Genomic DNA, 11,626 nt, shown 5'->3' on the forward strand with positions numbered 1-11,626 from the left:
CAAGACTTGCAAAACTGAAGAACATAAAAAGCAATTCTAACCTCTCTGGGATAAATTCTAGATGAATGTCTAGAGTGTTGACAATTCACCACACAATCCAAGAAAAACTTGACCACCTTTTCACAGATAGCATAAGAGAAATACCAGTTGTCCAGTAACATGAAATACATTTTTGTGTGTGTATATGCAGAGAAGCGTAAATAACATTGGAATTAAAATACTAGATCAAAGGAGGCAAGGATAGTCAGTAGCATCTGCTTCATAGAAAAGCTCTTTCAAGCAGTAAAAGAAAAAAAAAAAATCACAACTTCTCTCCACTGGAAGTTTTCACTAAATTTTAAGCCAAACTAATCATTACAGTGATTACTTACCCCTCTGTTAAGGTCCATTTACTTTAATAACACAAACTGCTGTAATTAATGTTGCTCATATAAAAGTATTCCTCAAAGAAAAAAGAAGGGGTTTTGAGCTCTGAACCCCAGTTATGACCTTTGCCATGCTTCATTTCCGTGGCATTTTTCTGAACGCTTCATAATGGACTACATAATTTTTGTGGCTGCATGACATAAAGCAAATGCAGCTATACAAGACAAAACACTCATTTACTTGACTGCACTGCACATTCCAGTAATATTCCATTAAAACACTATACGTAGTTTTCTGGGTTTTCTGTAACTGGTTTTGCTCACACATGAGCAAAATCAAGTGAATCATTTTTAAAATTTGTTACAGTAAGTCTAGACTTTCAACTGAATCTTTTAAAAGTTACCTTAAAATTAAATTAGATATATAGGAAATAGTTTGAACTACTCGATATGCATTATTTGTGCTACATTCAGTGTAACTACAACCTCTACATCCCTACAGATTCTCCTCAGGCTTTCCCACTAGTCCCCACTGAATCTATTACGTGGAATAGTTAAGCAGCTATTATAGCATTCTGTCAAATGCCATTCTGCCGTTTCATCACATTTCAGTAACACATTGCCTGGAATTACCTCATCTAGTTTGGGTCCTCCAAACAGTCCAGCTGCAAGTAAAGGAGAGCTCCACATGGACTACTTTTTTTGGCTGAGCTAGCAATTATTAAACAGTCAATTGAGTCAGCTGAGAAAGAAGAAAAATCTGCCCCTGCTTCTACAGCTGGACTGATCCTAAAGCCCAAGATGGCCTGGATACACCTATACTGTACAGGAGTGTCAACATACCATCTCACAACAATATCTTCTTTCAGTACTGGACAAGAGAGTTCAATTTCTTTTTGTTTTCATACTATGCTCAGTTTTTAAAAACACATGCCTACACCCTTTTTGTTCAAAGCATCTATTCATTTTTACAGGTTTTTCACTGCCACAAACTTTTACTAAACTCTATTAGCCAGATATTCAATGAAATCGAGATACAGCTACAGTTCTGGTCTGAGCTTTACCTGATACAGAGAGACCTTCATACCAAGAGATTCCCTACATGAAGCTTCCAGATGTAACCACTCACCATTTGTGGCCATGTCTCTGCTTCTGGTTTTGAACATGTCCTTAAAATTACATTGTCTGACGAAATTTTAGGAGGATGTCAACACCAACAGCCTGACTCCACTTAGTTGTGAAGGAACTCAAAGCTTTTGTTTAGACTTTTGAATTAGAGAGTCCCTACCCAAGGTAAAAATAAAATCTTTTGTCCTTTTTATACTACCCTTAAAGTCTACACAATGAGACACAGGAAGATTCTTCGAACGTTGCTGGTCCCTAGCCACAACATGGTGGGTTTCTCCAAAATGCTTCCACACAGACTTTGGTTAGAAGTCTGCAAGCCTAAAAGCTTACACATTTTTTTTGGCACAACTGCACCAAAAAAAAAAAATCACAGGTCTCTCTCAAGCCTTTGTGAGAATCTACATTGATAATTCCAAAGATAGCGTTCAAACACTCCTGACTTGGGCATCTGCATTTCTTATGACTAAATCTGACTGCCCAACAATCTGCTCTTGCTCATCTCTCACACCCTGCCTGAAACAAACTTACTGATGCATGAAGGATTAGCAGCACTCTCTCAAGGCAGGGTACCATTCAGAGCAGACAACATTCTTAAAACACATTTCTGGGATGGCACCCTAACTCACAGCAAGAAAGAAGCTCTGGTGGACTTTCTCTATAGCCCCATCCTAACTAGCTTTTCTATTTGTCAGGTCTTAAAATGTTACAATTTCACTGCAAATTTAACCATGAGTTCTGCAGGATTGTTTTAACTTTGTACAATGATTCAACTGTGGAGAAAGGGAGGCGGGGAGCGGGAAGACCAACACATCCCCCCAGTTTTTTCTGTTGACATTCAAAGCAGACCAGTAAAAAAAAAAAATAATCTCACCATATATTATAGCAAAATTTTCTTTTGTGTTTCAGGGCTTCTCATACACAATCAGTGAACTTCTTAAGTAATCATTTTTAATTGTTCTTGAAAAATTAAGTATCTACCAACTTACTTCCCCAAACAGGAATATCTTTGCTTTCTGCTTTCATCACAATGGAGGCGAAGGTCATAGTTACTGGAATGGCATCAAAGTAGGAAGAATGGGGAGCCACAGTTAATATTGCTGCTTCTGCCGGCAATGCCCGTCTGCCTTTTACATTTATCCAGTGGAATCCGCCAGCAAGCCACATCATTCTCATGATTGCTTTCAGCAAAATATCCACTATCCTGTAAAGAGTTGAGAAAACAATTATGCTGCCACAAGAATACCTTAAAATAATGACAAGAAAAGCGTTACATAAAAACTTTATAAGCACGACAAAAGCACAGATAGGCCATCCTGCTTAAACAGAGCAGGAACACTGCATAGACCTTTTGTTTTCTCTTTCTCAGCAGATTTAAGACCACTTTTAAGGTAAGATGCCATTCAATTCCATTTCATGCCTGAAAATTAATGCTTTTTAATCACAATAAAATTGGCATTTATTTTATCACTAGATTAATTTTGATTCAGACTATGACTGCTGAGTTTCTTCTATACAATGTCTAATAACACTTTCTAGTAACACCAAAAAAGCTCTAGTAAACTGAGTCCTGAAAAATGCTATTAGGATATTGCTAGAATGCAACAACCCTGATTCTTGTGTTCAAGTTTACCCACGCAAAACAGTAAAGAAGCGTAGGGCAGAGATTCTCAAACACGGGGATGCCTACAGAACACATCCGGGAGCTCTGGAAACGTTTTACTTTCTTTCCTTTTCCCCATCTCCACCTAAAGTGTTTTGGTTGGGTTTTTTTGTGGGGTTTTGTTTGCTTGTTTTTTAAACTGTCTTGACAGTCATGAAAGAAGAAACATTTACTTTGAATCAACAGAGTGCAAAAACCAAACACCACAAATTGTTACACTCACAGGGATTGGAGGCTGGAGAGCAGGGTGACACTGATAAATGGATGAAATGGGGGAGGGACAATCTAAAAAGATTCAAAATAATTGTATGCAAGATTGAAGGCAGTCCATTATTCCTTTCGTCATTATACTGGTATCATTCCAAATGAAATGTAAAGTGACGTGCCTCTGTGGTTCTCAACCTCCTTCCCTCCTGTGATGCAAAATACAATCAGCTTCCCTCATGCTAGTGCCAGCTCCTAATTTTGAAGTTCTCTACAGAAGAGGTGATACACTCCTCCTTCCTTGTTCCTCAAACGGCAGTTTTCATGGATGGGTGAACACTATCTTACATTCTACCTTAACTAGCATTCCAATATTAAAGCAAGCACAGACTTATTGATAAGCACTAAAGCATGGGGCAAGCCCTCAGAGAATCAACACAAATTTTGTCAATTCATCACAGGATAGCAAACAATGGGGTGAAGCAGGTTAAAACAACAATTTAGAATACGAAATCTGGGCACATTCCATAGTGTCAATCTTCATAACAAGAAGTTGACATTATGGGAATAATTGAAATTGAAGGAGGTCACAATGAAGCTTCACACTACATCCTCAATAAAGATAAGAGGCCAGAGATGATCAGATTTTTTCCCTGTAATTCTTGGGTCACCTGGTAAATCAAACAGTTGAGGTATTTTTAGTTTCCCATCTGAGGAAAGTGTTTAAATAATAATTTTTATATTTTTCTTTTGAAGAGAAAAGCAGGTCTATGGGACAGATACCAGGTATTTCCAATCTTCTCTATTTCAAACTGCTGAAATAAACGACGATTCCCTGAGTATTTCACCACAACAGTGACTCACTTTCGCCACCAGGAGAGCGGCTTTTCAAGCTCTTGCTCGTCAGATCCCATTGAAGCAATGAATGCAAAAGGCCAGGCCAGCAACATCATAAAAGCAGCAAAAAAGAGTCGGATAGGAAACAGAGTCAAGGTCATGAAGGCAATCTGCAAAATCCAAAACAAATGCGTTATTCTAACACAATCTTGGACTGAAAAAGTCAGTGATTCCTAGAAACTGATCCGAAGTCTTAACTTAAAAATATCTAATGTTAAAAACAGCAGAATATGCTTCAACTTCAAACAAATAATTGTGGTGTAAGCTGTTGTGGTCAAGCCCAGCCAGCAACTAAGCACCACACAGCCACTCGCTCACTGCCCCCCAGTGGGATGGGGGAGAGAATCGGAAGGGTAAAAGTGAGAAAACTCGTGGGTGGAGATAAAGGCAGTTTAATAGGTAAAGCAAAAGCTGCACACGCAAGCAAAGCAAAACAAGGCATTCATTCACTCCTTCCCATGGGCAGGCAGGTGTTCAGCCATCTCCAGGAAAGCAGGGCTCTACCACGCCTAACGGTGACTTGGGAAGACAAACGCCATCACTCCGAACATCCCCCCCTTCCTTCTTCTTCCCCCAGCTTTAATTGCTGAGCATGACGTCACATGGTGTGGAATATCCCTTTGGTCAGTTGGGGTCAGCTGTCCCGGCTGTGTCCCCTCCCAGCTTCTTGTGCCCCCCCAGCCTACTCGCTGGTGGGGTGGGGTGAGAAGCAGAAAAGGCCTTGACTCTGTGCAAGCACTGCTCAGCAGTAACAAAAACATCCCTGTGTTATCAACACTGTTTCCAGCACAGATCCAAAACACAGCCCCGTACCGGCTTCTATGAAGAAAATTAACTCTACCCCAGCCCAAACCAGCACATATGTATAACAATTTTGTATTCACCAATCTTAATTATAGCTGAAACACAGCACATTCCTTAAAGCTAATGCAGTCTTAGCTATCCACACTTCTTCAAACCCTATGTTTGTCAGTGAATACATCCACATGCTCTTTTCCCTTTCCGCAGCCTCACATTAAGTAAATATTTAGCACGGGTGTGTTGTAAATCTTACTGCACCACACAGAAGTCAGTTCATCACAGCAGCTCCCAGCCAGTGATGTGCACTTCTTCAGCAGGGTGCATTCACATGGCAATACAGGGCCCAACCTGGAAAGCTCTTCCAGGACTGGGCAGGCACCAGTTCCTCTGTTGTACGTTCTTGGAACCACAAGCTGTGGGGAACCACAGCAGGGAACACAGTGCAGAGACACCTCTGGACAAACATCCAGACACGCATACGAGTTTATGTTCCAGGCCTGTGCACAGGCACAACCCCCTGGAAAGCAGAGGTTTTCAAGAAGTTATCCTCCCCTGGGAAGCCACAGTCAACCTAGTTGCTTCTGCACCTCCTCCCAGCACTCTAGTTCTCGGAGAGCTCATTCCCAGCCAGTCAGCTATCTGCCTTCAACTTTGGTGAAAAACATGTCATGTTGGAACTTCTCCCACAGCCTTTTGAAGAATTCTCCCAAAAGTAGGGCCTTTCCTGAGCTGTTTGGAGTTGTTCCCAAACTGTCCTCCAGAAAACACAACTTAGCAACTATCTGTGCAATGATCCACTTGCTCCAGGAAACTGTTCCAGGAGCCAAGAGTCCCATCTTCCTCGGTCAAAGGACAGGAAGAAAGAAAAAAAAGCTTTTAAAGTGGAGGAGGGTACAGCTTCAGATGACTGGTTAACGGAGAGAGAGGGAACTGAAAACTGTTTGAAGCTGACTGGGGTAGCACCAATGCTCCTCAAGCTGTATACAGTGGAGGCTAGCGGAAGATGAAGACAATACTAAGAAATACAAGGACCATGTAAAGAAAGAGAATTCAAAAGGAAATATGCCACATAGTCACAGGTGCACCAGATGAGGTAGAAAAGCACTTTTCAGCATCACAATGGCTGGGCAAGGATGAGTAATGAGGCATAAGGTGCTGTCTCATGTTGTGCTTAACCTGATGCATCTCCAGGCTGCTGTGGAAAGCATTATTCACATACTACTTCTCTTCCCTGATGCAGATCTAGTCATCGTGCAGCTCAGTTTTCCATTGATCAGTTCCAGCTTCCTCTCTCTTCCCAAAACAGCTCAATAACCAACTCACCCTGTAGCTGCACAAATCTGTAGACTTAGGGTAGAGGCAAGGGAACACACAGCAGGAGAAAAGCCTAGGCTACCAGTTTCAAACCCTGAGCTACCAGCCTACTGCAATGCCAGATTTTATAGTGATGGTTCAGACTGGCACCATGATCTCGTAACAACCATGGTCTCAGTCCCCAAAAACAGGATTCCAGTCCCTGGGTGGACTGCTTCAGTTTGCAGAATTGGAAGAAAAAGGATTTTTTTTTTTTCTTAGATAGGCTAGTTTCCCAGATGAACCAGTTCCACTTCCTAAACTGGCAATGGTCAGATGAGCACTGAAGTCATACCAACTCATGCAACTCTGCATCCGTAGACAAGACCACCACATCTGGCAGAAAATAGGGGAGCATTCATCTGGAAACTGGAGAAGAGAGAGCAGCTGCCTTCTAGGCTCATAAGATGAGAAGGACCAGCTGTTCAAGAAAAAAGGGAAACAAAATGCAGGTGAGGACACAGTCCTCCGGGATTCACACCCTCTCCCTCCCACTCCTTAAAGTTTCCTCCTGTACCAGGGCAAAGCTGACTGGCAGGCGACTGATGGTGAGCTATTCAGTCCTTTGCACCTCTGTAGCAATCCTTTGTATCAAGATCACTTTAGAGCCACATCACAGAACCAAAGCAGTAGTTGCATCCATAAGGTTGTGAAAGATGGCATAAGTGTGTAGAAAAGGCCTCTTGGTCTTCTATGTCCAGAGACAGCAGTGGTGGAAATGGACAACAAGAAGCAGTTCCAAGTACACAGGTGTACAGGGTCCGGCTGTGACACCAGCCTCTTTTTTAGCAGGTGGTAGAATCATAGAATAGTTTGGGTTGGAAGGGACCTCTAAAGGTCATCTAGTCCAACCCCCCTGCCGTGGGCAGGGACATCTTCAACTAGATCAGGTTGCTCAGAGCCCCGTCCAACCTGACCTTGAATGTTTCCAGGGATGGAGCAATGGTAGCGCAGTACCTGTCCACATAAGAAATTTGGTAGGAGAGTGAAGAAGTACATTTGGCCCCTGAAGAAGGTTAGGAATCAACAAAGACACTAACACTTGAAAAGTGCTTCAGTCTACATCTACATTCAGACACCTTCCTGGGTAAGAAAGCTCCTATCCCATAAAACCTACGTACAGTAGTAGTGTCAGTGTCAGACAGAAAAAGGGAAAAGATCCTGTCCCCACTGGCTGCTGTCAGAGATCAGAATGCAGGAGACCTACACTCCTGGTCTGACCTTGTACAGACATCTTATTTCACTGATCATATTTCTACATATTTAGGACATTCAGCCAGACATGTTTTCTATTAAAATTACAAATTCTATCTGGTAATAAGTCCTATGTAAACACCTGTGTTTTGAGATACATTCAAAAAACCCTAGAGGTCCATCTGGAGCTGTATCTTGGGAGGTTCAGGTCATGACCGATTTTCTCAATAGGGGTTTGACTACAGCTCATTTAACATTTGCTGGTCTACAGGATCCTACTTAGTTTTTCAGAAGTTGAAGTGTATGCTGTGAAAGACCCATGGACAGCAGGAAGGGAGAGGCTGGTCTTACAGCTTGTAACAGAAGGCTGCCCTGAGAAACTGTACTCTACTCTGCCATCAGAAGAGCTTCAATCTGATGAAAGGCAAGTCACCTAAACTAAGTATCATATGTTCTCCTTGTTTAGAGACTCTGCATTCAGATTTGAGTATGAACTTACAATGAAGGTATAAAATATGTACTTAAGTCCTTTTTAAGTTCTCCAAAACATCAGGTCCTACGTATCTAAGCACTGAGCAAGAGAATCACAGAGTACCCTTGTTTCTCCTTCTGTGTGTCTCCATTTCCTGTCTTTAAAGTCAGTATCATACCTCTCATGCACAGAGCTGAAAAAATGCATCTTTGAAATTAGCGATACAGTGAGAATCATAATTAAAAAACTGTTTATTCACAACAAAATTTCCATGACTTATTACAAAGTAATGGTCACATACTGAACAAAGAAAATAGAATAATGAACTGCACATTTAACATGGTAGAGGTTTTGATTTTTCTTTTAAACATATCAGATAGAGACTACATCTTGTCCCACACATTCACTTCCTCACTATTATCATCCCTATAGCCTCAATTCACCAAAGATGGCACTGAAAGAGCTAGGAATTCATCCCTCAACAATTCTCTTACTACCCGCTTTCCCACTCTGCAAGTTCCCTGATTGACACAATCATGGAGATAAATACAGGAGTAGAAATTTTCACGTGCAACTAAGCCAATCTAACAGATCATTGCTGCAAAAGAGGGTGGTCCTGTTCACTCTCCCCTCAATCCTCCCCTTGAGTCAGCTCTAGCACTTATCTGAGCTTGCAATGAGCCAATACAGCTCATTAGAGTGAAGAAAAGCAATCCCAGCAAAAGAAAACAATCAGAATACAGTAAAACACAATAATCTGCTGGTGTAATGAGCCAAATCAGCTCACCAAGGCACCAAAGGAACACCAGCATTGGTGCAATAAAAGGGCCAGAAACACTGGAAGCAAGGAAAATGGCATCGTATTGTGTTTTTAAGTAGCAAGGAAACAAAGCTATGAACATTTTGTGACAGCTCCAGTAATGCTTCTGCCTGTTCTGCAGAGGTAACTAGAATCAAGAGCTTTGACTTATGTGATAGGTGCCCCAAGGATGCTAGGATGAACAAAACTCATGGTTAATGAAATCATGTCTGTCTTTCTTCCAGAAAGGATCTTTTTATTATAGTACTGAAATAAAACAGGTAGCTTCAGGAATGACCCCCACTGTCACCGTCAGATCAGAGTGAAATAACCATCATTTCAACAGGAAACATGAGACTCAGTTCTCAAATAGCCCTACTGCTTTTACATTCCTGTTATCTCCCAGTTTTTATAAAGCCAATAAAAGATGACGTGAACAATTCCCTGGCACTCAAATGGATTTCTTTTTGCTGTTGCTATTCCTCTGCAGTTATTTTGTCCTCTTACTTTCTACTTTTTTTCACTCCCACAGTCTTGGGCTGAAATGTTCTAAAATGCATTTACTTTGAGTTGTATTAATGAGGAAAAAAGCTAATCTAACCTCTTGCAGAGTGCAGGATGAGGGAGGGATGAGGGGATAGTAGCATAATGGAGCTATCTGACAGACCATCAGCAACAGACAACAGACCGTCAGACAAAGCAGTACTGTCTCCCAGTCCCCTCTGCTCACCAACTTCTTCACGTACCTCCAGTCCTCACATGTTCTTAACCTTCCTCAATAGGCTTTGCAATCCCAGAACTCACCCCTGTTAGATTCACAGGGCAGACAGAAAAACCTGTGACACAATATGTGCCTACAGCTGAACAGGAAGTGAGTTCAGCTGTAATACTTCATACCGAACCCTCAGTAACAGGCCAGGACTGTATGGAAGAGAACGCGCGCTGCTGTAATTGACTGTAAAGCAGCCTCCCCATTCAAGAAGTCTCCCTTTCTGGGAGAGCAGCATTTCTCGTAAGTGGAACAGTTCCACAGCCTTTCTTTAACAGCCTCTATCTCAAGCACAACTTTTCTTTTAATCAGCAAAGAGGTTAGGAGAGCGTGATTAAGGCAAAGAAGAAAATCTATTACAGTTCTCTGTGCTAGCTTGTGTGCTTTTTCCTCACATAAAACTGCAGAAATAAGACAGCGAGAAAGGCTGGGTTAAAGAACTCTGTACTGCTGTACATCAATGAAACACTTCTCACTTAAAAAGCAAGACCGAGCCGCACTCTTTGGTGAGGCTCTTCCTTTGGTCTGTACACTGTAAAAACCTACAGAGCTTTAAATGCATCTTGCAGTTTTCATTGAAAATAACAAATCCTTGAAATCCAACGGCAAAGCTCACATCTCATACAGATGTACAGGGCAGCCCACACAGAAGGCAGGTCTGTTCTACGACCAGTCACTTCGCTGGTGAAGTGGCTAAAGGTCTGTTAGGACTAACAACAGATCAGCAGTGCCAGTAGCTCATATGCGACTCAATACTGCAAAAACTGTGAAACTGGTACTCTGCCCTCCCAACAGTATTTTTAAAATTCCTTATAAATCACCAAGTAGAAAGCGACATTAAAAGGATACATTAACACTGCAAAAATAAAACATTGTTAGTTTTTTAATCAGATACAATCTTAGTCCATATGAACACATGCTATCTTTGCTTCTCTCTGCTCCCCGTAAGACTTCTACCTCATTAATTACATAGAAAACATGACCTAAGGAACGAAGTAGGGTTACATGGAAAAGAAATCATCACCACTATGTGATTTATTGAGGAAGCTCTAGGTATAAACGGAATGAGGCAAATGACACAAACCTTTTCTCCCATTCAAACAACAATTTATCAGTAACCACCGAATTCAGCGTTTAACTGTATTACTCTGGGAAACTTCATTAAAAAGAAGTAAAAACCTTTTCCGCTACAGTCTACTATGAATTCCTTGCCTGCCAGATACTTAACATGACGCACATTCCAACGTTTTGTAAATCAGGCCATACATGTCTTCTGTTAAGTATCTGGACAGCAACAGGGCAACACAACAATGAACTTCGCTCAGAATGTAAATTAAATTAAAGTTGGATCTAAAGCACCTTGATCCGAGAGGTTCAATATTAGTGGATCTTAATTTCCACGTTGATACGTGCTGTAGGCTGTTAGGCCCCCAAAACAACAGCTTTAAGGAAGTGAAGTATTACTGCGATGAAAGTATCAGAAATGGCCAGCCCCTTATTAGGTGAGCCTTTGATGGTATTTTTTCATCCAGCAAGTGACCCAGATCTTACCGAAAGCCTAAGACAAGGGCCATGCACTCTGAATATCCAACCACCTACTGCTCACCGCCTGAGGTCAGTGAGGCAGTAGCACCCCCCCCGTGTAGGGAGGGCAGAACCCGGGAAGGGGGGGGGGGAAGCAACACGCAACTGCAAATTTGCATTTTAATACCGATTCTTGTCATTTCACGATACCTGTACAATGCGTAAATTATGCCGCAGGGATTATTTACCCAGGGACCAAACTTCAGATGCACGGGATGCCTCGGCCCAGGCATACCATAACTTGCCGCTGGAAAAGAGCGTCTCCACAGGACTGTTCCCCCGCCCCCCATTTAAAAAAAAAAAAACAAACACAAAACCATTTTTTGGAGATGAATTTGAACTGAAAAGCTAAAGAGTTGGGCCTCGGCAGATAACGGAGGGAGGCTGACTGCACATCCCA

At 41.8% G+C, this 11,626-nt stretch overlaps 1 protein-coding gene across 1 annotated transcript in view; it reads right to left on the reverse strand.

Moving 5' to 3' along the window:
* LPCAT1 (lysophosphatidylcholine acyltransferase 1) overlaps positions 1–4,361 on the reverse strand; it is a 57,570-nt gene extending 53,209 nt beyond the window's left edge. Inside the window, exons 1-2 of the mRNA XM_009280206.1 lie at positions 4,222–4,361; positions 2,480–2,694 (exon numbers count right to left, since the gene is read on the reverse strand). Coding sequence (XP_009278481.1) covers positions 2,480–2,694; positions 4,222–4,355 — 349 coding nt within the window. The 5' untranslated portion in view covers positions 4,356–4,361. The remainder of the gene's footprint in view (positions 1–2,479; positions 2,695–4,221) is intronic.
* Positions 4,362–11,626: the final 7,265 nt, after the last annotated feature.

The sequence above is a fragment of the Aptenodytes forsteri genome, unplaced genomic scaffold, assembly GCF_000699145.1.
Source record: "Aptenodytes forsteri isolate BGI_AS27 unplaced genomic scaffold, ASM69914v1 Scaffold114, whole genome shotgun sequence".
Taxonomy (NCBI): domain Eukaryota; kingdom Metazoa; phylum Chordata; class Aves; order Sphenisciformes; family Spheniscidae; genus Aptenodytes; species Aptenodytes forsteri.